At 42.0% G+C, this 27319-nt stretch overlaps 1 protein-coding gene across 1 annotated transcript in view; it reads left to right on the top strand.

The window, feature by feature from the left end:
* Window positions 1-1770: 1770 nt before the first annotated feature.
* The window catches only part of LOC126365371 (neuroligin-1-like), a 723598-nt gene continuing 698049 nt past the window's right edge, over window positions 1771-27319 (top strand). Inside the window, exons 1-2 of the mRNA XM_050008142.1 lie at window positions 1771-1777; window positions 1836-1976. Coding sequence (XP_049864099.1) covers window positions 1771-1777; window positions 1836-1976 — 148 coding nt within the window. The remainder of the gene's footprint in view (window positions 1778-1835; window positions 1977-27319) is intronic.

The following is a 27319-nucleotide window of genomic DNA, read 5'->3' as shown; positions in this document are numbered from 1 at the left end:
TGTTGACGTTGTAAACCAAAATTGCTGTTATGGGTTTGAAAAAACTCTTCGTTCCAGGCTCCATAGCCCATCCAAGAAAAAATATTTTGATTGGCTTCCTCATTGTTCAGAAGTCTACCTCCCTTGAGATGTTTCTTGATATTTGCAAACACAAAATAGCCTGAGGAGGTCAAGTCAGGTGAATAGGATGGATGTTTGAGGATTTTAAATGTGATGTACGTATCATCAGGCATGTAAATCTTGTTATATGTGGAGGAACATAAATATCACTTCAAACCTCACTAGTTAATTAATGAGTGAGTAGAATAAGTCATTCCACTGTATTGTATTAATTCTGAATAGAGGCAAAATTACACAACTTAGAGTTGGCCATGTGTTAATTTCACGTACAAAGCTGTATATTTACCTACTAAAATGTACTTTTAACAACGTCAATGACTAACTGGACTGCTACACTTGGATGCAGCGAATATTATCGAGAGGTTTGTTACTGTTTATGTTTATGAATATGCAACTTCATTGTGTACTAAGATAAACAGTGACTGCAAAGATGTAACAACTACCAAAGAAAATAAATTGCTCCTAACCTTTCCTATCCTACCCGACAATGAGTCCAAAGGTAATAAAGAATGTCACCTGCTAGTAACAGGAATGTCTTTGACTAAGACAAGGAGCGCCTGGTCCGCGGCACGAATCCGCCCGGCGGATTTGTGTCGAGGTCCGGTGAACCGGCCAATCTTCAACCCGTAACTTCTGGTCTCACCGTTCCGAGTTTGGATTCTCTGGAGTGGCGGCTGTTCAGCGTAAGCGAAGGGACAGACTGGTATCACTCGAGGACGAAGAAGTTGTGGCTCGGAATTCTAAGCAACGTCTCGTATAGACTTCGTGGTTGTGCACCGTATTGCAAATTAGTACCAGGCATAAATCAGTCAAGGCTCGGAAAATTACTCCACCCCCACTAGACAACGATCTTCTGGTTAGGCGAGCGTACTGTGGTATCTGACTGCCACGTAAAGTTAATTTGGTATGGTTTAACCGACGATTTATTTCTGAATACTAATCTGATTGACCTAGTGATGAATCAAATGATCCTTAATATGTATATAGTGTGCACCTGCCGTCGTTCCTATTGTGTACTTTGTGGTAGGCTGGCCGGCCTGAGTGTCCGAGCGGTTCTAGGCGTTACAGTCTGGTACCGCGCGACTGCTGCGGTCGCAGGTTCGAATCCTGCCTCGGGCATGGATGTGTGTGCTGTCCTTGGTTAGATAGGTTTAAGTAGTTCTAAGTTCTAGGGGACTAAAGACCTTAGAAGTTAAGTCCCATAGTGCTCAGAGTCATCTGAACCATTTTTTTGTGCGAGGCTCTTCTACACGCTCTTCAATTGTTCTCGTATTTCTGTCATACCTTCTTCGATTTATAGACTGTCTTAATCCCTTTTTAATCCGAGCGTTTCTTTGTTGGCTTCTAACCTTATTGTTCCGTCATGGTTCTTGTACATATTGTATATTAACTGTCTTTCCCAATAGCCTGCCGGCCGCGGTGGTCTCGCGGTTCTAGGCGCGCAGTCCGGAACCGGGCATGGATGTGTGTGATGTCCTTAGGTTAGTTAGGTTTAAGTAGTTCTAAGTTCTAGGGGACTAATGAGCACAGCAGTTGAGTCCCATAGTGCTCAGAGCCATTTGAACCCAACAGCCTACCCTTATTTTGCTGAGAATTACGAACATCTCGCACCAGTTTACATCGTCGAACAGAGTTTTCTTAAGTTGGCAAATGCTATGTACTTGTCCTGGTAGGGCAGAGAGCAGTGCGTGAGGAGTGCGTGGCGTGTGTTGCAGGCGAGTCGGCGCTGCCGGTGATCGTGTTCCTGCACGGCGAGTCGTACGAGTGGAACTCGGGCAACCCGTACGACGGCAGCGTGCTCGCCGGCTACGGCCACGTCATAGTCGTCACGCTCAACTTCCGGCTCGGCGTTCTCGGTGAGTAGACCGAGCTGCAGTACAGCGCGTCGTCGCCAGGGGCGAAGGCGGCCGCCCTCACTGCGTCTGCACCACTACGTGCGCTGTCTGTGCAGCTCGGAGAGTCTTGCACTTATAACGTTCTTACTGCACGCGCAAAGTTGACACTCGGCGCCTTGTCTGATGGGAGCGACCCTGAAGGCATTTCCCATTTACAGTCGCTCCCATTAGCCACCACGCAGAGTGTCAATTTTGTTTGCGCGAGTAATACTCATATTTCGTAGTAAATTTGGTTTAATTCGTTCCCAGTAACTAAAACCTTTGACACCGTAGTCTCTCTCTCTTTCTCTCTTTCACTCTCCTACACTGTTAGAAGGTTATTTGCGTGACAGATCACTTGTATGTGACCTTGAACAACAGTTTCACCATCATCTGTAGATAGTTATCGTATATGACGTCGTATATGTAGACTTGTATTTAATGGCGGATTTAAGCTGCTCTACACATCAGGTAACGACTACTATCGGACAAGAAAGCGTATGCCTCCGATCTACTGCAATGGCGTACTAAAACTGAACACTGTGTTCAACGGTTGTTCCCTCGGAAAGAGGAGGGCGAAAGACGGAATGCACAGCCTAATTATAAAATCTTAAGCGAAATTACTTATTGATACTCTTTTTAATATTTAATGTTCTAAAATTAACTTCCTAATTTCTAACAACGATGCAGGCGTTGAATTGAAAAAAAAATCAGTGGCAAATATAAATTTATTTATTATACTAATTCCATATCATCAGTAACTGCAAATAGATTTCACTTTAGAATAAGTTCAATGAGGCAAATGTATCATATCACCAGCTTCCAATTTTCATTTTTTCCTTTTTTTTTGCTCCTTTGAAATCAGAAATGAGATTCCTGTGCATCTGAAATTGTAATCATATCTACCTCGTTAACAGTGGTGTGCTATATTACGCCGATACATGTCCTTGCAGATACGGCCTTCATCCATTCACGTATGTAGTCCGCCAAGAATTAATAGAAGGGAACACCGTGCCTGTTTAGAGATACATCAAACTGGAATACAAATATTAGTTTGGAGGAGGTGACTGTATTACACAGCCAGCTAGCACAATAATTCTCAACCAAAATGAGGAAAACGGTCAGGTAGGCGGTAGAAACGACCAGATATTAAGTTGGTTACTCTTCCTCGTACGGGATGGAAAGTGTATCCACAGTATGATATTCAGCGTTGCCCGGCAAACGCCACATTGGTACCCACTTTATTCGAATATTGTCTTGCATTTACTTAAGCGAATGAAATTGTGGAAAACTGCTTACTAAATATAACGCTGTTCTCAAATGAAAACGAGACAAATGGGAAAAAAGCAAATAAGCTTTTTATTATTTCAAAGGGAATCGCCATGAAGGCCAAAAACTTGAAAATGTTGACGGACGGCATCATTCAGCTGCAGGATAATGTCCGCCCACATGCAAAGTTTGTTTCGACTTCGGTGCAGGAGATTCGCTGGGTAACCCTTACACATCCTCCACACGATTTGCATATTTTTAGAGCCCTGAAGAAAGATATTTATGATCGTCCATTTGCATCAAAGAGATGCATGCCTGGGTACAATCATGGTTTCGTAGGCAACCAGAAACATTCCATGAAGGCATTCACCGTCTTGCCTCACTGTGAGATAAATGTATTAACAGTCACGACGTTTACATTTGAAATAACAAATAGTTTACCTACTTTTTTCCAGCTGTCTCGTTTTCATTTGCCTGAATATTACATAGTGCTAAGACCAGAGGATTTAGCCAAGCCAGGAATGACGTTATTGCCTGCACCGTTGAGGGTTTGTTTTGTTTTTTGGGACAGAAATGTCTTTGTTACACTGTCATTTAGCACAACGACAGTTCTCATCAGAACTGGGGAAAAGGGTAAGTTTGTCAATAGAAACGACCAGATATCAAAAATGAAGTGGGAATTCTCCTCACTCCACTGCATTGACAGTTCACTAGAACGATCTCCGGAACATTAGATGAGGAACAGACGACGTTTTAGTCATTAAAGAAATGACCCGTAGTATTGTAAGTTAAACATGTAATTTTTCAACATAGTTCTAGGAGACTGGCAATTTTAATCAAGCGTTGTTGTCGTCAGCTGGTGTACCCACTGAAAGACTGGCTGCCTTTACCTTAAATCATCGACAAAAGAAAAGAAAAAGAGGAAGTAAGACCCATTAATTCCGTAACGCGATTACTGCTTATACTTCGAAGCCAAGGGTAGAAGATTGTTTTGTTTTGGTGGCCAGTTTGTGGAGCCGGGGATAACTGGAGGGCTGCGCCTTTTAAAATGATTGCAGTCATTAGTTAACTATGTATTTCAGTAAAGATATAAATTATACCATAAAAAATCATTAAACAAATTTAAAAAGTAGTGCTAATTTTAATCAGTTTATTTATTGTACTAATTTTATATCATGAGCAGCTGCAAACACTTTTCACATTACAGTCATTTCAATAAGACAAATATATCACCTCACCCTATTCCACTTTTTTTTTAAAAAAAAAAAGAATCAGGAGTGAGACTGCTTGTTGATATTCTCATCACAGCTTGCATGTTAATTACTGTCAAAGACCATCTGGGGGGCTATATTTACTCTTGTTTATTTTCAAGGACGAAAACTGGGCTCAAAAATATATGGAAATCCAAATATGGAAAACATTTTCCCATTAACCCGGCGTGAGTTAGGTCATACCCGAGGTGTTTTGAGACGCTGTTAATTGAATTTTATTGTTGCTGCGCAAATCTTGCTGTTACAGTAGCTGGAGGTAGCGAAGAGGGGGGGATTGATCAGTGTTGATTTTATTGTTGCGCCAGCGTTAGAGGAAGATACACGTGAGCACAAGTGGCTAGGGAACGTCACACCCCAACTCGTAGTCGGTGTTACATTTTTGAGCTGTCAGCAAGTTTATGAGAACGTCGGCTACAAGAAGTACTAGGAGTTTTAGAAAACTGTTCAAATGCTAGTTCCTGTCCCAGAGCTAAGAAGAGATTGACAAAGTTTCTCAAAGAAGTGAAGAAAGTGATTCGGAGCAAGAGGATATTTTGTATGATTCGGAAGAGCCAAAATCTGCGTTAGCGGCTCCTAGTCTGTCACCTGAGGTACGTGGGATTTTTTTATACGTATAAAGATGGTACAAAATGGATGAAGGATTTTCCTACGCAGAGTATTCGTATTCGTTCGTAGAATATTATTACCAGTTCTCCAGGCGTAAAAGCTGCTGCAAAACATGCCAAAACAGAGACTGAATGTTGGAGTCTTTTTATAACAGACAGTATGTTGAACAATATACTTACATATACAAATTATCAAATAAGGAATATGAGGGGAAAATACCCAGAAAACAAAGAGCAGTAGCACATGAACGACGGAACTTTGGAAGATTTGAAGGCATTTTTGGGACTTTTGTATACAGTGGGCCTAAACTGCTCAAATACACAAAACTTCAACGATTTGTAACGTACAGATGGTGTTGGATTTGCAATCTTTCAGACTACAATTTCGTTGCAGAGATTTTACTTCCTTCAAAATTGTTTGAGATTTTCTGATAAGAACACCTGGAACGAAAGGAAAAAGACTGACAACCTGGCTGCTATAAGAGATATTTTTTTTATTTTGTTGAAAATATTCAACACTATATGCCGTCAGAAAAGAGATGCTGTTATCATTTCGAATGGCTCTGAGCACTATGGGACTTAACATCTGAGGTCATCAGTCCCCTAGAACTTAGAACTACTTAAACCTAACTAGCCTAAGGGCATCACAAACATCCATGCCCGAGGCAGGATTCGAACCTGCGACCGTAGCGGTCGCGCGGTTCCAGACTGAAGCGCCTAGAACCGCTCGACCACACCGCCCGGCTATCATTCCGAGGGAGATGTCCTTTCTGTGTATACATGCCAAACAAGACAGCCAGATACGGCATAAAAATATATGCTCTTGTAGATACGAAGACAATCTATATCCTCAAACTAACAGTATACTCGGAAAAACAGCCACCAGGTCCTTACCAGCTTAGTAATAAAGATTATAATTCTGTAAACCGTTTAGTGGAGCCAATAACGGAAACCAATAAGAATTTGAAGTTCAGTAATTGGCTTACTGGCAACCCCATTATGATTCATCTCTTGAAGGAACATTCATTGACTTCTGTCAGCAAAGTCCGTAAGAACAACAGTGTACCAGAGATTTTCAAAACAGGAACAGAAGTGTATAGCTCTCGATTTGGGTTCCAAAGTGAAGTTATACTAATGTCCTATGTATCTATAAAAATAAAGTTGTGATGGTTATGTCAGCTTTATCCCATGATAAAAACAAAGATAAATCGACAGGTGATGAAAGAAAACTGGAAATGATTACTTATTACAATGCAAGTAAAGCCGGTGTCGATATCGCAGATGAACTGAGTGCCAGTAATGATGTTGCCTGCAACAGCAAATGTTGGCGTATAACAATTTTTTGTGGTGCACTCCATGTGGCTGCCATAAATGCCATCACAGTCTATAGAGAAAATAACAAAGGTCACAAAACAGGAATAAAGCGCCGAGATTTCATTCGTAATTTAGGATAAATGACATTTTTCGCATTAGACAAGAAAACGTACGCCTTCCAAGGGAAATTCGAAAGAGGAGTGCTGATCAGCTTGGAAAAACTTCATCGTCAATTCCAAAATAAATAAATAAATAAATAAATTAAATTAAAAAAGACTGGTAGGTATGTCAGATGTGGTGACTGTACAGAAAAAAAAGACAGGAAAAGAAAACATTGTTGTTCGATGTTTGAGAAGCCAATATGTATGGAACATGCGATTATGTGCGAAGAATATGCTGATTTATAGGTGTAATGTTGGTGCTGAGCAAATTTATCTCATAAGATCTTTTATTTTCTTCTTCTGTTTTATAATAAGAAGATAATGCCGTTAGGTTAATTAATCAAAGATATTGTAATTTTGGTCAAATTGTGTATTAAAAATGTTAAATTTCTGAAACTTGTACTTTTTCTGGGAAAATATAGACACGTCATTATTTCATCCAAAAATGGTTTCGTATCTTAACATAGAATTTTTATATTTAAAATAAAACGTCAACAGAGTGTCCGAGTATTTCATACTCATCTGCTGGTTGGTGTAACAATTTCTCACCCATATTCACGCTGAGTTAAATTTATTCATACCTTGAAATTCTTCAGCAGACAAAGATTTGTAAAATTCAACTAATATCACAGCATTAAACATTCATTTCACAGTGTAACCTGACTGTATCTCAATAAGTAAATGGGAAATGGCTTTGTAGTAGCTAGCATCAGACACCGCGCCGAGTGTCAACTTCGTCTGAGTGATTAGTATCCGCAGTGCGCATGTTTACTGACGTAGCCAAACTAATGGGAATCCTCGGTCGCGTACAGAAAGGAGATTTCTGTTCAAGGCTGATTTTTCTGACCGTCTTAGCGGGTCCCACAAAAACCCTTAGGGGGCGAAATTTGGTCCGCCGGCCACTATTTGCCCACCATAAACGAATGAATCTATCAATGAAATAGTTTTCATAAGAGGCACTATGTAAAAAGGAGAGTATTTTGCTATAGTAATCATAATCGTCACTCTGTTACTTACAGAGATATCGCAGCACTATAGCTTTTAATCTAAATATGCAGTAAAAACTATCTCAAGAAGTGAAAAAGGATGATATAATGTGAAGGCTACTGTTGTACTTTTGCTCCTTGATGCGATGTTCACGTACACTGTTCCAGAAGCTCTTCATGTTTTTTACAATAATCACATTTCCTGTGCTTTTTTCAGACAGTTGTAAAGCACTCTACAGACACATAGAAAAATACTTCTCCAGTATATCAGCAGCTAAAAATGCAGCAAGATTGCGCACTGCCAGTGGTGGGAAATCTTGACTCTCTGTATCACCGATCTGTCAGGGATCGCCGTACTTCTTGTCTTCCACCACTTATATTTCTTTATTAGAAGTACATTATAACTGTGTTCCCATAGTTCGTTACAGGTGTACTCCAGATGAAATTAAAATTAGGAGGAACGTTATACTTAGTACATTATGTGATCAAAAGTACCCGGACAACCCCAAAAACGTACGTTTTTCATATTAGGTGCATTTTGCTGCCACCTACTGCCAGGTACTCCATATCAGCCACGTCAGCAGTCATTAGACATCGTGAGAGAGTGGAATGGGGCGCGCCGCAGAACTCATGGACTTCGAACGTAATTGGATGTCGTCACTTGGGTCACACGTCGGTATGAGAAATTTCCACCACCTAAACATCCCTAGGTCCACTGTTTCCGATGTGATAGTGGAGTGGAAACGTGGACACGTACAGCACAGAAGCGTATCGGCCGACCTCGTCTGCTGGCTGACAGAGACCGCCAACAGTTGAAGAGGGTCGTAATGTGTAACAGGCAGACATCTATCCAAACCGTCACACATGAATTCCAAACTGCATCAATATCCACTGCAAGTACTGTGACAGTTAGGCGGGAGGTGAGAAAACCTGGATTTCATGGTTGAGCGGTTGCTCATAAGCCACACATCATGCCAGTAAATGCTAAACGACACCCCGCTTGGTGTTGGACGACTGTGTACCGTGGTTCGTCACCCCGCAACATGGTTTTCCACTGTTCAATGTGGCGATCCGATGGCAGAGTGTGGCTATGACGAATGCCTGGTGAACGTCATCTGCCAGCGCGTGTAGTGCCAACAGTAAAATTCGGAGGCGGTGTTGTTACTGTGTGGTGTTATTTTTCATGCAGGGGGCTTGCACCCCTTGTTGTTTCTTGTGGCGCTATCACAGCACAGCCCTACATTGATTTTTAAGCGCCTTTTTACTTCAAATTGTTGATGAGAATTCGGGGATGGCGATTGCATCTTTCAACATGGTAGAGCACCTATTCATAATGCACCACCTGTAGCGGAGTGGTTACACGACAGTAACATCTCTGTAATGGACTGTCTTGCACAGAGTCCTGACCTGAATCCTGTAGAACACCTTTGAGATGTTTTGGAACGCCGACTTCGCGCCAGTCTTAGCCGACCGACAACGATACTTCTCTTCGGTGCAGCGCTCCGTGAAGAATGGCCTGCCATTCCCGAAGAAAACTTCCAGCACCAGATCGAATGTATGCCTGCGAGAGTGGAAGATGTCATCAAGGCTAAGGATGGGCCAACCCCATGTTTAAATCCAACATTATCGATGGAAGGTGCCACGAGCTTGTAAGTCATTTTCAGCCACGTGTCCGGATACTTTTGATCATGTAGTGTATTCCCATATTTTTCTGTTGTTATGACATTACATACTACGAGCACACTTTTCAAGACGTTCACATTTGATAATGTAATTGAAGTTGCTATTCTTCAGGCAGTATAGTACCTCCAGATTGTCACCCTGCAACATTTTCATAACCGTTTATTCTGTGGTGCTTTAGTATTATGAGAAATTATTTGAGTGTCTTTTTCTTCGTAAATGGGGTTCCCTGTAAGTTATTATGAGCGTTTATATAATTTTTTTAGTAATTAAAAAACGCGGAAAGTTATCTTCTTCCAGTGCTCTAAATGTTACTTTATATTTACGTAAATTAATAATCACACACATACGCGTTTATGAACGAGAACAGGTACAGCCTGTAGGGTAGTTTTTTTCATTCGCAGCACGTGAATAAAAAATAAACAAATAAGTCATTCTTTATGCCGCCTCATGACAGAATATCGCGCTACAGAGATACACGCCGCTAGCTCTGCACGACCAATGGTCGAGTGAGACCGACACAGCTGTTTAAAGGGCATGGTCATCCAAAATGCACCATTTTACGGAATAATGTAGGTAGAGAGGTTGTGTGGTGAACGTGGGGTTGATCTGTTATTCTGCCCAACGGATTAATCTGAGATGTACCCTTTACCCTGTGACTCCTGCAAGATGCAACTTCCACACCCACACTAATACAGAAGTCAGACAGACGCTCCTAATGTTCTAAAGAGAAATGGCTGAAAAACTTTCACCAATAAATATGTTCTGGAGTCGTCCGCTGTAAGGACATGACACAAAATTTCTTACGTAACTAGTGGGATTCTTGAGTACTGGAGTAATGCCAGTTAGTGTAAGAAAAACATGAAACTAACCAAAGTTTATTTTGCAAAAATTCTGAGAAATCACAATGGCACTTTCAGTTATGAATTGAACAAGTTATATCCTGGTTCTTTTCGGAATGTGAAGTTACCTCTCAAGGACAGCATTCGCTAATGAAGTTTCTATACAAAGTTTAAGATTGTTGTTGACTTGACAGAATGGCTGAGAGGCGCGTCTACTCAACTTGAACAATTATCCTTTAGAATGTTGCTAGGTACGGTCGAGGCTGTCGCGTGTGAAATGCAGTGAAGTCTACTGTTGTGGAGGAAATATGGGGCTCGCAATAGCTGTAGCGCACAATACTGCAAGCTGCGATGACAGCTGTCTGTGCCACTCGCTGCTGACAAATAAGATAACTCTCGTTCTATCTGGATTGACCTTCGCCAATCAGACTGTGAAGGCGGAATATGTAAGCAATGAAGGTCAGGAGACCACGACGTGTTACAAGGTAAAAACTGAGACATGTCTGAAATGATATCTGGTTTTATGGAAACCAAATACGAATAGAAAAAACTGGCCAACAGATGGTGCTGGACAGCAATACGCCAGTGACTACATGATAATTGTGTATAAATTGAGCTGCAGTGAGACAGGGAGTCATATCGCACTTAGATTGGCTGATAAACGCATACTGCAGGTACGACTACTATGCAGCATGGTGCTCCTCTCCATGTTGCTACACGTATGAAAGATCTCTTGCCCACATAGTTTGGTGAGGATCGCGTGTTGAGCCGCCATGTCCCTCATCCTAGGCCTCGCAGATCCACAGAACTCAGTCCGTGTGACTGTAAGTTGTGGGGTTACCTCAAGTCACAAGTCTACCGCGATCGTCCGATCTTATTAGGTATGCTCAAAAGACAACAACATCCGACGGTAGTTTCTCACCATAGCTACTGATTTGCTGTACAGTGCTGTCCACAACACTGTCCCTCGACTGCAGGTATTGTTGATGAAAGATGGCCGACATGCTGAGCATTTGTTATAAAGAATATCGTCTTTGTTAAAAATCGATTTTTATGCTAATTCCTACTTTTGTATCATATGAAGCGCTATCTGTTGATCAATTTGTGCACTTTCATTTTCTCAAAGAAACCCCATGTCATTTGCACCATTTGAGCCAGTTTCTACCTCTGCAGACGTTATTCAGTGAAGAATCGCATTTTCAAAAGTTAACTGATTTTACCCTGTACATCAGTACTACCTGGCTACTAAGACTAATAGAAATCAGTGTTGTTTAAATGGTTTATGGAATTCACCGATATTGCGTCTATCATTCTCTCTCAGAAAAATAATTGCTATGCATAACACTCTTGGATCACAATACTGTATTTTTACGTTTGGTTTGCCGTCCAATAACAGACTTTTAGACAAATACTCTGACCTCAGTGACAAGCTTTCAGCAGTAGACATAGCCTGCTGTTGGTGTACCCGATGCAACTCACGTATCTTCACAGAAGAGGAGCTCAGACTTCATACGTCGTCATCGCTGGCGGCACGTGATGTCCGCCAAGCAGCTGTGCACCCGTAAATGGTCACATATATCTTCATGGTATTTGACATTCCGCGATGTCAGTTTCGTTAAAGACAATAATCCTGACGAGCTCAAAGTAAGCTACAAAAAATTACCGTTCCACCTTCCAAAGATAATTCCCTCCGGAGTACGAAGCGAAATCTTAATTATGTTCTTTTGTGCTACCGCTGCTCCTCCTTCGCATCTTGAAGAGAATTTTTAAAAGCGCATTGTATTTTAATGAGAGATCTGAGTACTTCATAAACCGAGCCCGTGCCATCGCTCTTCCGTCTTGGAAATAATAACTTTCTCCGTCGAGAATTTCTCCGGCGACAAACATCACTTTCTGAGAAATCAGAACAAACAAATTTTGTCTTAACCTCTGCCGTAAATTACTCTTAAAACGTTAGCCTGTTAATGAATCTCACGGTGGAAAAGGACCAGAACTTTCGGTAAAAATTAATTCTTATTTGTAAGATAAAAATTCAGCGTTGCTTATCTCCTGCTAATTCTATTATTGCTTACTTCAGCTTTCTGGTGGACTAATAAATACACGTAATATGAAACAACTTCACTATTAATGGTTGAAATAAAGTTTTCTTATAAAACGATAGCAAAACTCTAAAGTTATTTTCTCTGTGACAGACATATTCATATTGATGTATCACCCCCTCCCCCACCTTAAAGATTGCGATATTCCACTCAATCAGTACGCAAAAAAGTTAAATATCAAAGGAAGTGCATTTTAGGTATAGATATTTACCATTCTTGCGTTACTTAATTATCATTAAGAAATAAATAATTACAAACAAAATATGTTTTGTTTATCTTTCTCTTCTTCTTCCTGCTCGTTATGTCAGGTATGATGTACGATGATTGAGACACACTTCTTCGCCTTTTTCGTGATTTATCAACATCAAATCAGCTGTTTAGTGCTTCTGCAGGCGAGTGAGACAAATGAGAACATCTTCGGTCTAGTGGCATAGTATCTTTCTAGTAGCAACTTAATCACTGACAGAGATAGTAGCTTTACACTTCAGTAGCTAAACAGTGACTACCCAAATTGGCGCATAACGCCCATGCTTGTAATCTCGCAAGAATTGTCGCGAAATCTAACTTTTCACTTACAGTAAATTTATAAGTAACACAATTTTGACAAAAGGGTATGTTTTTAAAGACACCAGAAACAGGGTTACAAGAATACAGTATTCGTTATTGAAATCTTATTTAATTGTGCGAAAGAATGTTCTCGAATCCGAAAGAATTTATCAGCAATAACTTTTCAAAGAAATTATTTGCCCAAGAAAGAAAACTATCTTTCAAAAGTGGTATGTGAAGAGTAATACAAATAACTATCGTCTGCGTAGAAATTTTAGCTATACGTAATTTGAAGGCATTGCAATTTTATCAAATTACTTTAAATAAAACGATTTTAATAAGACTAACTACGCTGATACTACCAGGAGACTTATAACTAAATACTAAAAAATAAAGTTTAATGTAAAAAACCTTTAGTACAATGTCGACAATTTTATACCGTATTGATAAAACGTTACGTGATTAATATACTGTATAAAAATTTTGAAGTGTTATTTGGATCATTAATTTTGGATTATTAATTTATTTTTAGTTACTTCCTTTATTTTAAAATAAATGACGTGATGTCGAGTCTTCAACGATAGCTCAAAGGAAGCGATTTTATTAGTTACAACATATGTTCGTAAGCGCATAATTCAGAAATAAGTTAGTATCGAGAGCTTTTACATTTCCTGGTATCGGCTACTAAATTAACGGAAATTTACTCAGCCATCAGTTACTTTTCAGGTTTAGTAATCAAAAATAGTAGTCCCTTTGAACGAGGCATCTGTTATTGAAAGAATAGGACCAATCGTAAAACATGAGAAATCTATTTCTTCTACTGATATTATTGCCTAACTCTTTTATTAATCGCGTAAGTATTTAGATGGACTGAGAATATCGTTTATATAGCCTTCTATAAAATGGATGTCTTATGGTCATGTTATAATTCCGTAACCCTTTGCAAAATCTTAAACTAATTTCCTCTTAGTAGCTGAATATTATTTCGGCTTTGTATCTCCCCACATCCTCGCATCTTCCTTTAATGAACCCACTACGTTTGTTCTGAAACACTATTGCTCAACTTCTGGATGGGATACAAATTACTGGATCTCGTAAATCAGACGTTCAGTACCTTTCACACGTGGCCTGCTGCCTAAAGTGTTGATTGCATTCGAAGAATGCTAATTAAGCCGTCATCATGATTTTGATTGTCCATGGCATTAGAACACCGACCTCATAGCAGGATAGGGTTTTCCATTACACTGTATTCAACATTCGTCTCGTAGTGAAGCGCTGGTATCATGCTGGGAGATACACGACGAGCAAGTCACCCACTTTACTCTCACAAGCACAATGACAGGAGCAAACACTTAAGAAATGAATGGAATACACTGCAGTGAATGTATCGAAGGAGATGAAAAAAGTGGAGGTTCGATGACTTTTAAGTGATATCAGTGCAAAGGTTTCAGATATGCTGGACCGTTTCTCCAGTGGTGCCACTCCCACATACCTCACGGGAGAACCTCTGATAGTGGTTGTCCGAAAATCTTAGGTGGCAACAAGGGTTTCAGTCAAAGCTTGAATCAGGGATGGGTGGTCTTGCCCAGACAGCCTAATGGCGAAGGCAACCTGTAGAGCAGCACCGTTTTAAATATTGTAGTGACGTGGCTGTTATATTTGCAATGGCATCACTTACATGAACTTCGTCACCGTTACCGTCTATAGCATACACTAAGTCACATTTAAAAAATGGTAAATAAATGTATCGCTTGCTGTGACAGATTGATATGCACTTCTTACCCGGTACTGAACAATGTTAGTTACTGCCAGATTTTCTTTTAACTTTGATAGATCTCTCTTTCCCATCTCTCTCATCTCCGTCCTGAACCTCATCTAATATGAGCTAACGTTATTGTGAAATTTATTTATTCTTAAGAATCTAGCGCTCAACGAGATTACTGCTATGTGCGTCGCTGCAAGTTGGGTCGATTTGGCACGTTCTTTTTGGTAGGCTGGACCACCGTTGAACACTTGCTTGCCGACTGGACAGCACATACATAAGAAACGTAGAAGATATTCGGCTGTAACACAGTTTAGAGCTGCCATCTTTTACATCTTTTCCTATAGAATATCATTTGTCAGCGGAACCACAAGTGTTTTGCCTCACACATACCGGGGTGGTGCTGACCACTATTTAACATATGCGGTATTAAGAAATTCATGTTCGATTCTGGATCCGGCACACTCACGCAGGAGATCAGAATTCCTCGTCTTCAATTATTAATTTTACTCCAAATACGTTTCAATTACTACCAGTTGAATAAAACATAGATAAAAGTTTATCAGTAACTTTCGTAAAGTTTTACCTAGACAGAATCCAGTTTCTGTTCAGCAATGCTCGTTTGATATAGCGCGTTGTTATAATCAGTCTGACGGCGTTTATAGCGCTGCAGTGAAGAAAGGCGTTGGAACATCATAGGCGTGTCAGTTAACTGCTCCGCTCGTGGAGTATGATGAAAAAAATTATGAGTCCACTTTCCGCCAGCAGGTGCTATTATGGCGTTGTGAGCAGTTAGAATACGAAATTTTTCCTGTATAGACGTCAGTACACAGTTGCTTGACAACGCATGTTGCTCTTTTGTGAAGCGAGTGTAGGTGTAGTTAAAGTTGACGTCTCCTGTACGAAAAGCAACGGAAATTGAGAAGAAAACAGTGCTGTGCGGGTAAAGTAGCTATATCAGAGCGGCAGCAACAGCAGCACTACATTGTGGCAACATCGCCGACTGAAAGAGCTGCAAAGAGGATCCATGTCAATAAATGGGCTAAAGCATATGACCGAGAATTTTACAGAAACAAGTAAATTAGGTGGAAACAGGGAGAGGTAAGTGACACATTCCCATGGCAGCTTCTGATGAAGTTGCTGTACATATAGCCGACCATGCAGCTCATATCTCAAATTCTGCAGCTAGCGCTCGTGTTGTGTCACGGAAATTTTCTCTCCAAGTCCACAGTTACGCTGGTACCCAAAAGAGAGAAAAAAAAGCCCAAAGATAGACAACAACATCGTGACTTTGACCTTCGTTTTTTGGCCGCGGCGTGTATTCTTTGGACGGACGAGGCACATTTTACTCTGCATCGGGCCGTAAAAGCACAGAACTCTCGCAAAGACGTTCAAATGTATGTGAATTCCTAAGGGACCAAATCGCTGAGGTCATCGGTTCCTAGGCTTATACTCTACTTAAACTAACTTATGCTAAGAACAACACTCACACACCCATCCCCGAGGAAGGACTCGAACCTCCGGAGGGAGGGGCCATACAATATGTGACATGGCGCCTCAAACCGCGCAGCCAGTCCGCGCGGCAACTCTCACAAATGGGGTTCTACTGGGCCATAAGTTGTGCAGGAACATCCACAGCACTCACCTAATATGACTGTTTGGTGTGGTTTCACAGGCTCTTTCAATCTTGGTCCGTTTTTCTTCGAAGATGTGACACCACACGGGACTGTAATGTCTACAGTGACATCTGCACGGTGTAAGGACCTCCTTGTGCAACACGTGATTCCAGCTCTACAGTAATGCAACGGGGTCCACAAAACTACTTTCGTGTAGGACTGGACGCCACCATATATGAAAGACTTGCTTCGAGAAACCTTCATTAGTAACATCATCTGTAATCAATTTCAAGATGTGTGGCCTTCCAGATCCCCCGATCTAAATCCATCTAACTGCTGGTCGTGGGTATATCTGAAAGATCGTGTCTATCAGGGATGGATCCAGACTCTTTCTGATCAGAAGGATAGCACACGACGACATATCGCTCTGAATAGATCGGATATGAAGCGAGCAACTGTCGGCCATGCTGTTACGAAAGAAGCATGTTGCTGAATCTTGAGACCATAATCAACACGATTCTAACTTGCGAACGTGTAATAAAAAAGTTGCCAGAACCATCGTTATCATGTGTGTCATCATTCGTCCCACTTTTCACGCACCTACACCACATTCTGACAGCTTAAAATGCCATATTTTTACATGGTGACAGGAAGTGGAACTATTAATTTTTCAGCAAACTCAGCGGTAGTAGTGATTAATGAACATACTTAAAATCTTTCAGCGTCCTATGATATACGTCAGCTTAATTACAGCCATTCAGAACATCACAATTCATTTTTATTCTGACAATTTTACAGTAACTATTGTTTTCTTGTATATTTTCAGCCCTTCCGCCGTATTTCATGCCACTCCAGTCACTATATTATAGAAGGGATTTGCATGCTACTAGCAGCGTGGGTTTCTGGGGGACTCCCAATTTCATTTGAATGCACTGAATATCTTATAAATGGCTATCGTAATAGCGTAAAATTATATCAGTCTAAACTTGATCATAAGACGTGTCGTAATTCTGATGTAAGCCTTGTCTTACCCCATTTAAATGTCGTCACAAGACACTACAATAAAAGTAACTGGTTCATCTGGATGTGGATACTTTGCTTTGTGCTCATAGTCGTGACACGATGTCATATAGCAAGCAGACGTTTGGCAACCGCGGACTTCCATGTTTTCAGTACGACGCTGTATTGTTTTTGCTTAGCGTGAAGGTGGCAACACTGGTGCAGCAAGACATTTCAGTGTGTCATACTTATGTTATTGATCTTGCGCTGAAAAACGATAAACAAACTTTCCTTCAAGTTATTATTTGTTAGTTATGAAGCCATGATTACCTCAGCGATACAATGGGCCCGTGGACGTGCAACCGTAGGCTCCCGTACAATATAAGTCTCGTTTAAAATAAACAGTCCGTTGATAAGAGTTACAGATTTCTCTTTTGTCGGAAACGGCTCGTTCTCGGGCACATGGTTGTTGGAGCATTTTTGCTTCTAATGTGGTGTACTTAACGCACGTCAAGGTTCGCTCTTGTTAATGGTGAACCCTGTACAGTGGAGTAGCTCACGAAGTTCTTCATTGTTGTGAACCTTTGAAGTATACGACAGTAGAAACAAAACCGTTCAGCTATTTCGTAATACATCCAGAATATGACGTTTCATCTGGAAAGGATCCTGCTGTTGAACAGCACAGCTCAACAGTAGTGTGAGGTATTGTACTGGCGCCGTGATTCGGTCCGGCTGCTGAGTTGCTAGAGAGGAGACGTGACGTATATCTGCAGCTGTCGCACACGACGCCGGCCGGCGCCTGGCGTCGCGCAGGTTCGTTAGACGGGTGGCGCGCGCCTGCGCCCCCCTAACAAGCAGGGCGGGCCGCCGCCGGAAGCGGCAATTAGCGCCGTCTACGTCTGCGTCCACCTGGCAGCCGGCTTCCGCCCTTAATGCGGCACGGCGTCAGCAGCTGAGCTCCGCGTCTGACGTCCGGGGCACGCCTCAGGGCGCGAGCCGCCTCTGCCGGCTGAGGGTGAAGGGAGGGGGGAAAGGGGTAGGTGAGGTGGCGATTGCCACGGTCGCCTCCTGTTCTGGACACTGCACGTTATGTACAAGTACTGGACACCGAATTGCAGGGTGCAGATATTTTTATTGGTGGCTGAGGGTAGTGTACAAACAACATTGCATCAGTATTTGCTTCATTTGCAGTCTATAATTAAGGCTGTTGGGAGTAATATGTTTTGGGTTAGTGAATATCTCCAACAGTAATGGATTAATGTTTATTTTTCCCTAGGCTGCATGTCAGGCGTTGAAGTGTGGACGAGTGTGTGTGTGTGTGTGGGGGGGGGGGGGGGGGGGGGTTGGGATCTTACGGGCGCTCAACGGCGAGGTTATCAGCGCCCTGACATCGATTAAAACAAATGAATGTGGATAAGAACGAAAACTGTCGTACACGCGTGCACACGAAACGACCACACAGTGACTATCGCACAGGCACTCTCACATGCACTAAAACCAATGAGGAGGCAAGATAGCTAATCAAGAAATTGAAACAGAAGGAAAAAACAAAACACAAAAGAGCTAAAAGAACAGCACAGGGAAATGTGACTGGCTGACCATTCACGAAAAAGTTTGGGTGAGCCACCCACCCCGATGACCCATAACAAAATATTTCCCCAAAATCTTGTTAAAAACGTGGGCAATTTACAGAACTTTAAAACGCGAACCACATTCCTTTGAGCATTGCATATAATTGACTGCACATCCACCGGCAAATCCTCTTCTGTCCGCTGCTCAGCAAATAAAATGAAGTCAAATACAACGTGGTGCATAGTGATCTGCACGCCACAGACACCACACATCGGAGAGTCCGCTCACCGGAGCAAAAATCCATGCTTCATAGGGCTGTGGCCGATGCGAAGACGAGTAAGGAGGACCTCGTCCCGCCGACGTGGCTGGAAGGAAGTGCGCCCGGCCGAGTTGTGGGCTTGACGACACGGAGCTTGTTGGCGGTCCCTCCTAGCCACTCACGTTCCCAGCGACACAGGACTTTACTCCTCGACTCCTCGACAACGCGGTGAGGACATGCAGTGGACGAGGGGTTGCAAGTGCTTAAGCTATACTGACAAGTGTAGTCCGCTCGGTACAGCACTGATGACCACGCAGGAAACACCAGGTAGTAAACTGTCTGACGTGTTTACGGGAACACTATCAGACGTAGAGAAAAAAACTAACACACTGAAGTCAGTACATATTAACGTACCTATAACCATGGTATCGGCACTTATACCCCTAATACCCTATGTGTAAGATACTTAGCGGGGGCAGTTTCTTAATATGAGGAGCAGTTTCAGTTGATCCCACAAAAAACAAATCTACATAATCAATTGAAGACAAAGTCTACTTTTTCAGTATGTCACGCCATGTTCCTCTTCCTCTTCAGACACTCTACACGACTCGACCTCTCTGTGCCGATATTCTTCCCGGTATTTTGTCCTTCTCAGGTAGCTGAACACACTCAAAGACTAATGTCGAGTTTACTTATAAAAGGGAGTTTTTCCGCGCTTGATCCGAAGAAGGGGGAGGGGGTTGTTCGGTGAAATGTTTTCGGCTGCAGTCGGTGGGCCATCGCATTGTGTAGGTATTCAGCTGCCACTTCGCACCGCCTCCAAGACCAGACGCAAGCGGTGCTCAACACTGTCTTAGCGTGTCTTCTGTATCAGTGAGAATGACAAGTTTGAATCGGAGTTAAATTTCTTGAGGGATATGCTGAAGGCCAAGGGCAATGATGGTTTGATCATAGATTGAGCTTTCAAAAGAAATATCATTAATTATGCTAATGACAGGAACGAGGAATCTCTTTCTCCCTGTGTTACGTTCCCAGTTTCTTCTAGAGTTACTGATCATAAAAACAAAATTCTTACGGAAAATAGTATAAAGATGACCTTTTTCAGTCAGTATAAAACAAGTTTTTCGATGCAAAGTAGAACATCTGATCACCTGCAAAATGCGGGAGCCCATGTACTGACGAGCGTATACTCACGAAACTGGAAAGATAGTAACAGAACATAATGAAGAGCACGAACGCCAAGAAAACAGAGTTAAATAGTTATTTACTTTGACGTTCCATGAATTATTTGTACGATTAACCTTAATGATGACAAACCAGTAACTTTGCATTCACACTATAAATTCATATATAAATATGGCTACATATTGACCATTTACAAGCTTTAATTGTTTTCATTCAGGGTAATTTATACCACCTTTTACACATTAGAGAAAGAGAAATTTTGCTACGGAGTAGGAGGACCTGTCAAGGAGAAACTTCATCGCTCCGGTTTAAAATGTAACTTTGCTGTTCGTCAGCCATTTTATATGATTAGGTAAGTGATCAAACATTTTGGTGGCAGACTGTGTACCACTTTTTGTACTAAAGAGAACCTTAATGTGGAGTAAAGAATGTTATTTTTTCTTCTGCTATACTAATAACCGAAGGTACAGCATGGTTTCTTTTGAAATGTAGTGGATTATTAACAACACGCTTCATGGAAGAATATGTATTGTGAAGCATCAGTCAGCAGTAAGCGCTCTGCAGAACCAGAAACTTATTACGTCGCTAGCACAGACATATTTCGTTCAAGAAGTCAGTATTTGAACACCTGTTTTAAAGACATCATAGTGATTTACATTGCATGTTTGGAATGAGCTTGGTTTAAATTTTTGAAAAGGTATGTGGAAGGGCATGTATGTTCTCGTTTAGTGTCAGTGCTTAGTTCCCATTTGACTTTCAGGAAATCACAACACTAAGGTCTAAATAGCTACAAATCAATTATGAAAGTCATAAATAAGTTACTCGCTGACTTAACTAAATAAGTAACTCGTCTCACAAAACATCTTGCAATAAAACAGCATTAGGGTCTGAAATACGCTGCACTTCCGTAAACTATCTTACATGAATTTCGAAAGAAATAATTTTAATGAGAATGTTTCAGTTGGGAAAAGGGACAATTAGCAAAATTATTGTTTGATATTACTTTATCCCTGTTTCCGTCCTGGTTACAGGGCGTCTGACGTTTCAGGCAATTACATTATTTGTGAGTGCACGCTTCCCACGGAAATTTTTGCCAGAACGCCATCAAGACTTCCTTCATTAAAAGGCCTTCTCTCTCCGATTTTATACATCTAAACTGATACACATTTGAGGCAGCTTATTCGGCCGTGGGGATTAAGAAATCACTATTTTAAGCAAAGTACGTATCGTCTCTGAAAATGTTCACTAGAGCTGTTCGCAGGTGAATTTAATCACGGAAATGCGAGAAAAGAAAATGGGAAATGGAGATGTGAAGTAAAAAGCGAAAGTGATTGACACGAAATGCACCGGGCAGTGCACAGCGAAGTCAACAGCAAAACGTGAATTTGGATCTGCATCCGATGTGTTATCCGTGCCACGTGTTCGAGGACATGACGCTGCAGAACATAACCAAATAACAGATGGTTGGTACTATATATATTCCTGAACGGAGATAGTCTACAATATTCTGTATTGGCCATTGGAATACAAGGTATCTATGTACATAAAGAATAGTGTCCATCCATTTGTTTGTTTTTAATTCACACAGATCTATAGTTTTGCACACTTTACCTTCAAGACATAATCTAATTGAAAACATAAATGTATGTAATGCATAAAAGGGAAAGGATGTTACCGAAATCTCCAGAAGTTCCTGGCCGATTCATATTTCTATACAATCCGCTAGTGACGGTTTGGGTGGACATTGGTATATATATATATATATATATATATATATATATATATATATATATATATATAATTCAAAGCTCCTGGTTAGTTTACTTCAAATTTCTATTTTCAGATGAAACAACGAAGAAAGTTAATGAAAGCTTTAATGCTTAACCAAAGAAATACATCGTGGTAAACTCACTGTAATTCCTAGCGCGAGAATAAATTGCAGCGTCAATACTGTCTTGGAGACAGTACCATCAGATGTCACTAGATTGGGGGACGAGCGAAAGCTTGAGAACTTGACAAAATCATGATTGAAAAGTCTTACTTATTAATTATTTGCCGTTGTTACATATGAAACGGAACAAAACTGGCCGTGAAGAACCTACTGCCGAACGTAATAGAGGCCACCATTATCACGGGGTAAGCCGCAGGTGAAGACTGGTTCTTTCTTCACATTTAGTTGATACCCAGTGATTTAAATAAGCCCTTAGATTTAAGGCGATTGCTGTGTCCCATGCGGCTTGTACTCGTATTAGCTATGAGTATCAACAAGGCACTGGATCACTCACTTTCTGTGGCAGATATGAAACATCTAGAGCAAGGACAGGCACCGTAACTAGTTTTCTATGTGCCGAAGTAGCTTTACGTCACCTCTTATGATATGTTCAAGACAGTTAAGATTTTAATCAGTCTCGTGTGCGATATACAAACGCCAAACGATTGGCATAATAAATTAAGCTTCTCGGATAAACATTTGGCAAATAATTCGGGGGGGTGTTCACGGCAACAAAAACGGAGCAGAAGCCTGTATAATCAAATAACCAAAAACTCGTATTTAGAGATAACGGCCCTGTGACATGGTGATATTCGTGACGGAAATCGTTGCACGGAAGAAGTATGCAGGTCGAAAGCAGGTCCGCCATTACCTCTGACACGGCATGATGGAAACTGTGCCATCTATTATATAATGAGAACACAGCTGTCATCCGATGATCATATTCATAGCAGTGGCATGGTAAACAATTGTGACTTGGTAGTTTGATTTGTAAGGTGCGATAACATTAGTGGTCACAATACACGATCAACAAGCCGTGCTGGGAGAGTGACATAGAAACTTTTTCCACTGGACCTCAGCCTACTGTAACGTTTCGAATTGCATGATTACAGGTATTAAGTTAACAACGTAATAGCGAATGTTGTTGCACGGGCAAGACAGTCAATGATTCGCCTTTGCGAATCCTGTTCGAAATATTCTCACCATTTCAGGACATTTACCCCAAACACGTAAACGTGAAAGGATTGTAGGCACTTTCCAATGAACACTTTCAATTTTTCTATTTTACGTCATATGCTTGTCCAAATGTCTGTATAACCTCTTTCCTTACCTTGGTACGAGGACCACTGCTACTCACACAAACTGATTCATTTCTTATTTGACTTACCGTTTACGCTGTAAGTTTCTTTGAAACACAGAGTACACTTAATACTGCATAACCTCTCGTCTTATTTTCCTAACTTTGTTAGCATAACTCAGTTTTTACGGTTCTATCACTCAGTGAAGGATAAGGAGCATCTGTGACAGGTATTGTGACACCCGTCTTTGCAGTGTGCTTTTGATCGCCGTGAAAACAGCTGGCGAACAAAATTTTACGGGCAGAACGCGAGTTTAATCTCAACAGTACTATTCAAATAAAATAAAATGCATTGAATTGCCCTCCAGTCATAACGAAGGACGCACAACAAAGGTTCCACGAGTGCCGCTAGTTTGCTCCGTCTTTTGTTCTCGCTCGCTCTGAACAGTGCTTCCAGGAATTCAGCTGTTTCCGTTGAAGGGAAGACAAATGAGCAGCAGAGCACAAGAAATACTCGATGTCGCTCACCGAAGAGGGCGCAGAATAGAGTTTTACGCTGCGACTGGAGCAACAGTACGCCTGACAGAACAAGACAATATCTACACAGTTGTTTGCAGGGGAGAAACGGCAAACACGGGCATAAAAGAATATTTTAGCGGTTAAGAAACTCCGATACAAGAAGACCAGCGCAGACGAATTACTTATTGGGCCTTCCTTCATACATTAATTAAGATGGGATATCGCATAGACGCATAAATCTATAGGTTGATACTGTGATGACGACTCTGATGATGGAGAAGGGGAAATGTGTCGATATGAGGCAAAAACGAAACATATACGCGAAATTCCAGTAAACATGGGCTCTAAAATGCATATTGTAAGAGCTATGAGCAGTTGTGCACCTTCACCTCTCTGAAACACGTCTCCCATGTTCACTCCACGTTTATTAAACATTTTTTCTCGTTTTAGTCAGAACCACCACCACATAAAGTTGCTTATTCTACAGTGTCGGTACATACGAGTTGCGACAATAAAGCAAGATGTGGCAAACCTGCAGGCTTACATAGGCACAATATCTTTGACCTTGTTCTATAAGCTGCTTCTAGTCCAAGGAGCTCATCGACGCAACTGCTCAGTTGTGAGTTGTGCTGTTATACGTTAACACGTGTTTGTGTCTCTCGTCACGGAAATGGAAATGCATAATATTGTGCAACGGTATGCCGTTTCTTTTTGCGTTAAATTGGGTGAAAACGCGACAACAAATTACGGTAAGCTTCGGAAGGCTTTTGAAGAGGAGGTAAAGTTAAGAGCTCAAGTTTTTCGTTGGGGTAAAATGTTTAGTGAAGGCAGAACGAACGTTGAAGATGAAGACCGCAGTGGACGACCATCAACCTCAAGGACGGATGTCAACTTGGCCAGGGTGAGTGAACTCGATGATCTGATCGAAGATTATCCGTGAAAATGATTGCAGAATAACTGAACATCAATCGAGAAACGGTTCATCTAATAACTGAAGATCTAGGTATGAGAAAGATTTGTGCAAAAATGGTCCCCGAAAATCTCACACCACAACAGCGAGAAGCAAGGATAAATGTGGTAATCGATCTGTTAGAGCAAACAGAAATCAATCCATAACTGTTGGGCTGTGTTATCACTGGTGATGAAAGTTGGTTTTTTCAATATGATCCAAAGACAAAACGCCCAAGTTCGCAATGGTGCATCGCCAGACCAAACAAAGCTCGCATGTCAGAGTCAAAAGTGAAATGCACGCTTTTGTGCTTCTTTGATTCCAAGGGAATTGTTCATAAAGAGTGGGTGCCTACTGGACAAACAGTTAACCAATATTACTACAAATAAATTTTAGAAATACTCCATAAAAGAGTTCTTCGCGTCGGAGCTAACATTCCTGATAATTGGAGTATGCATCACGATAATGCGCCATCCCATACTGCTCTGTCAGTACAGCAATTTTTAACCTCAAAACAAATTTCAGCTCTACCACAGCCACCTTATTCACCACATATCGCTCCGTACGACTTTTTTCTACTTCCAACAGTCAAAACGGCGGTCAAGGGACACAATTTTCAAACAACACAAGATGTCCAAATAGCTGTGACGAGGGTCTTGGGGAATATTACAGAAAATGAGTTCCAGAAATGTTACCATCAATGGCAGAAGCGCTGGAAAAAGTGTGTGCAGTCAGAAGGGAACTACTTTGAAGGAGACAATACTAAACTGGACTACAACGATAAGCAACATTTTTTTCACATCAGTCTCATTACTTTATTATCACACCTCGTATATTCCACTGTCGGAGTATCAAAACGCACTTACAATTTCCGACTCGGTGGTTTCTGGACCAGTGTGCCTTACCTCCAGTTGATACATTTGCCCTTCTCCATTATCTCTGAAAGTTTGTAACCATCAGCAACGAACAATCGAGTGTAGGCTTGTACCACCGACGACAATGTGTTCTAGAATTTTGGAACATGTTTTACGCTCGCGTATTAGGAATCTTATGGAATCCGAAAATTTTTCCTGAAGCAATAAACGTTTATTTCACAAACAACTAAAAAACTAAACTCTGTCCGAACAGGCCTCGGAAGACCGAACGGTACTGACCGACCGCCGTGTCATCCTCGGCATAGAGGCGTCAGTTGATGCGGATATGGAGGGGCATGTACTCGGCACACCTCCCGCGGTCCAGGTTTCGTAAACGGAGCCACTATTCCTCAGTCCAGTAATTCTTCAATTTGTCTCGCAAGGGCTGAGTGCATCCCGCTTACAACAGCGCTCGACAGACCGGACGGTCACCCATCCAAGTTACTACCCAAACCCGACAGCGCTTATCTTCGGTGACCTGATGGGAACCGGTGTTGTCACTGCGGCAAGGCCGCTGGCCTTCCAAACAACCATCGAGTAAAGCACAACTCATTCTGTTCGCCCAAAAGACCCAGAAGGCAGATGCTCTGTGCTTTGATTTCCTCAAGGAATTCGATATACACTCCTGGAAATTGAAATAAGAACACCGTGAATTCATTGTCCCAGGAAGGGGAAACTTTATTGACACCTTCCTGGGGTCAGATACATCACATGATCACACTGACAGAACCACAGGCACATAGACACAGGCAACAGAGCATGCACTAGTACAGTGTATATCCACCTTTCGCAGCAATGCAGGCTGCTATTCTCCCATGGAGACGATCGTAGAGATGCTGGATGTAGTCCTATGGAACGGCTTGCCATGCCATTTCCACCTGGCGCCTCACTTGGACCAGCGTTCGTGCTGGACGTGCAGACCGCGTGAGACGACGCTTCATCCAGTCCCAAACATGCTCAATGGGGGACAGATCCGGAGATCTTGCTGGCCAGGGTAGTTGACTTACACCTTCTAGAGCACGTTGGGTGGCACGCGATATATGCGGACGTGCATTGTCCTGTTGGAACAGCAAGTTCCCTTGCCGGTCTAGGAATGGTAGAACGATGGGTTCGATGACGGTTTGGATGTACCGTGCACTATACAGTGTCCCCTCGATGATCACCAGAGGTGTACGGCCAGTGTAGGAGATCGCTCCCCACACCATGATGCCGGGTGTTGGCCCTGTGTGCCTCGGTCGTATGCAGTCCTGATTGTGGCGCTCACCTGCTCGGCGCCAAACACGCATACGACCATCATTGGCACCAAGGCAGAAGCGACTCTCATCGCAGAAGACGACACGTCTCCATTCGTTCCTCCATTCAAGCCTGTCGCGACACCACTGGAGGCGGGCTGCACGATGTTGGGGCGTGAGCGGAAGACGGCCTAACGGTGTGCGGGACCGTAGCCCAGCTTCATGGAGACCGTTGCGAATGGTCCTCGCCGATACCCCAGGAGCAACAGTGTCCCTAATTTGCTGGGAAGTGGCGGTGCGGTTCCCTACGGCACTGCGTAGGATCCTACGGTCTTGGCGTGCATCCGTGCATCGCTGCGGTCCGGTCCTAGGTCGACGGGCACGTGCACCTTCCGCCGACCACTGGAGACAACATCGATGTACTGTGGAGACCTCACGCCACACGTGTTGAGCAATTCGGCGGTACATCCATCAGGC

The sequence above is a fragment of the Schistocerca gregaria genome, chromosome 1 (assembly GCF_023897955.1).
Source record: "Schistocerca gregaria isolate iqSchGreg1 chromosome 1, iqSchGreg1.2, whole genome shotgun sequence".
NCBI lineage: Eukaryota > Metazoa > Arthropoda > Insecta > Orthoptera > Acrididae > Schistocerca > Schistocerca gregaria.
The sequence above is the reverse complement of the archived record's forward strand: the minus strand, read 5'-3'. Positions and strand labels throughout refer to the sequence as shown.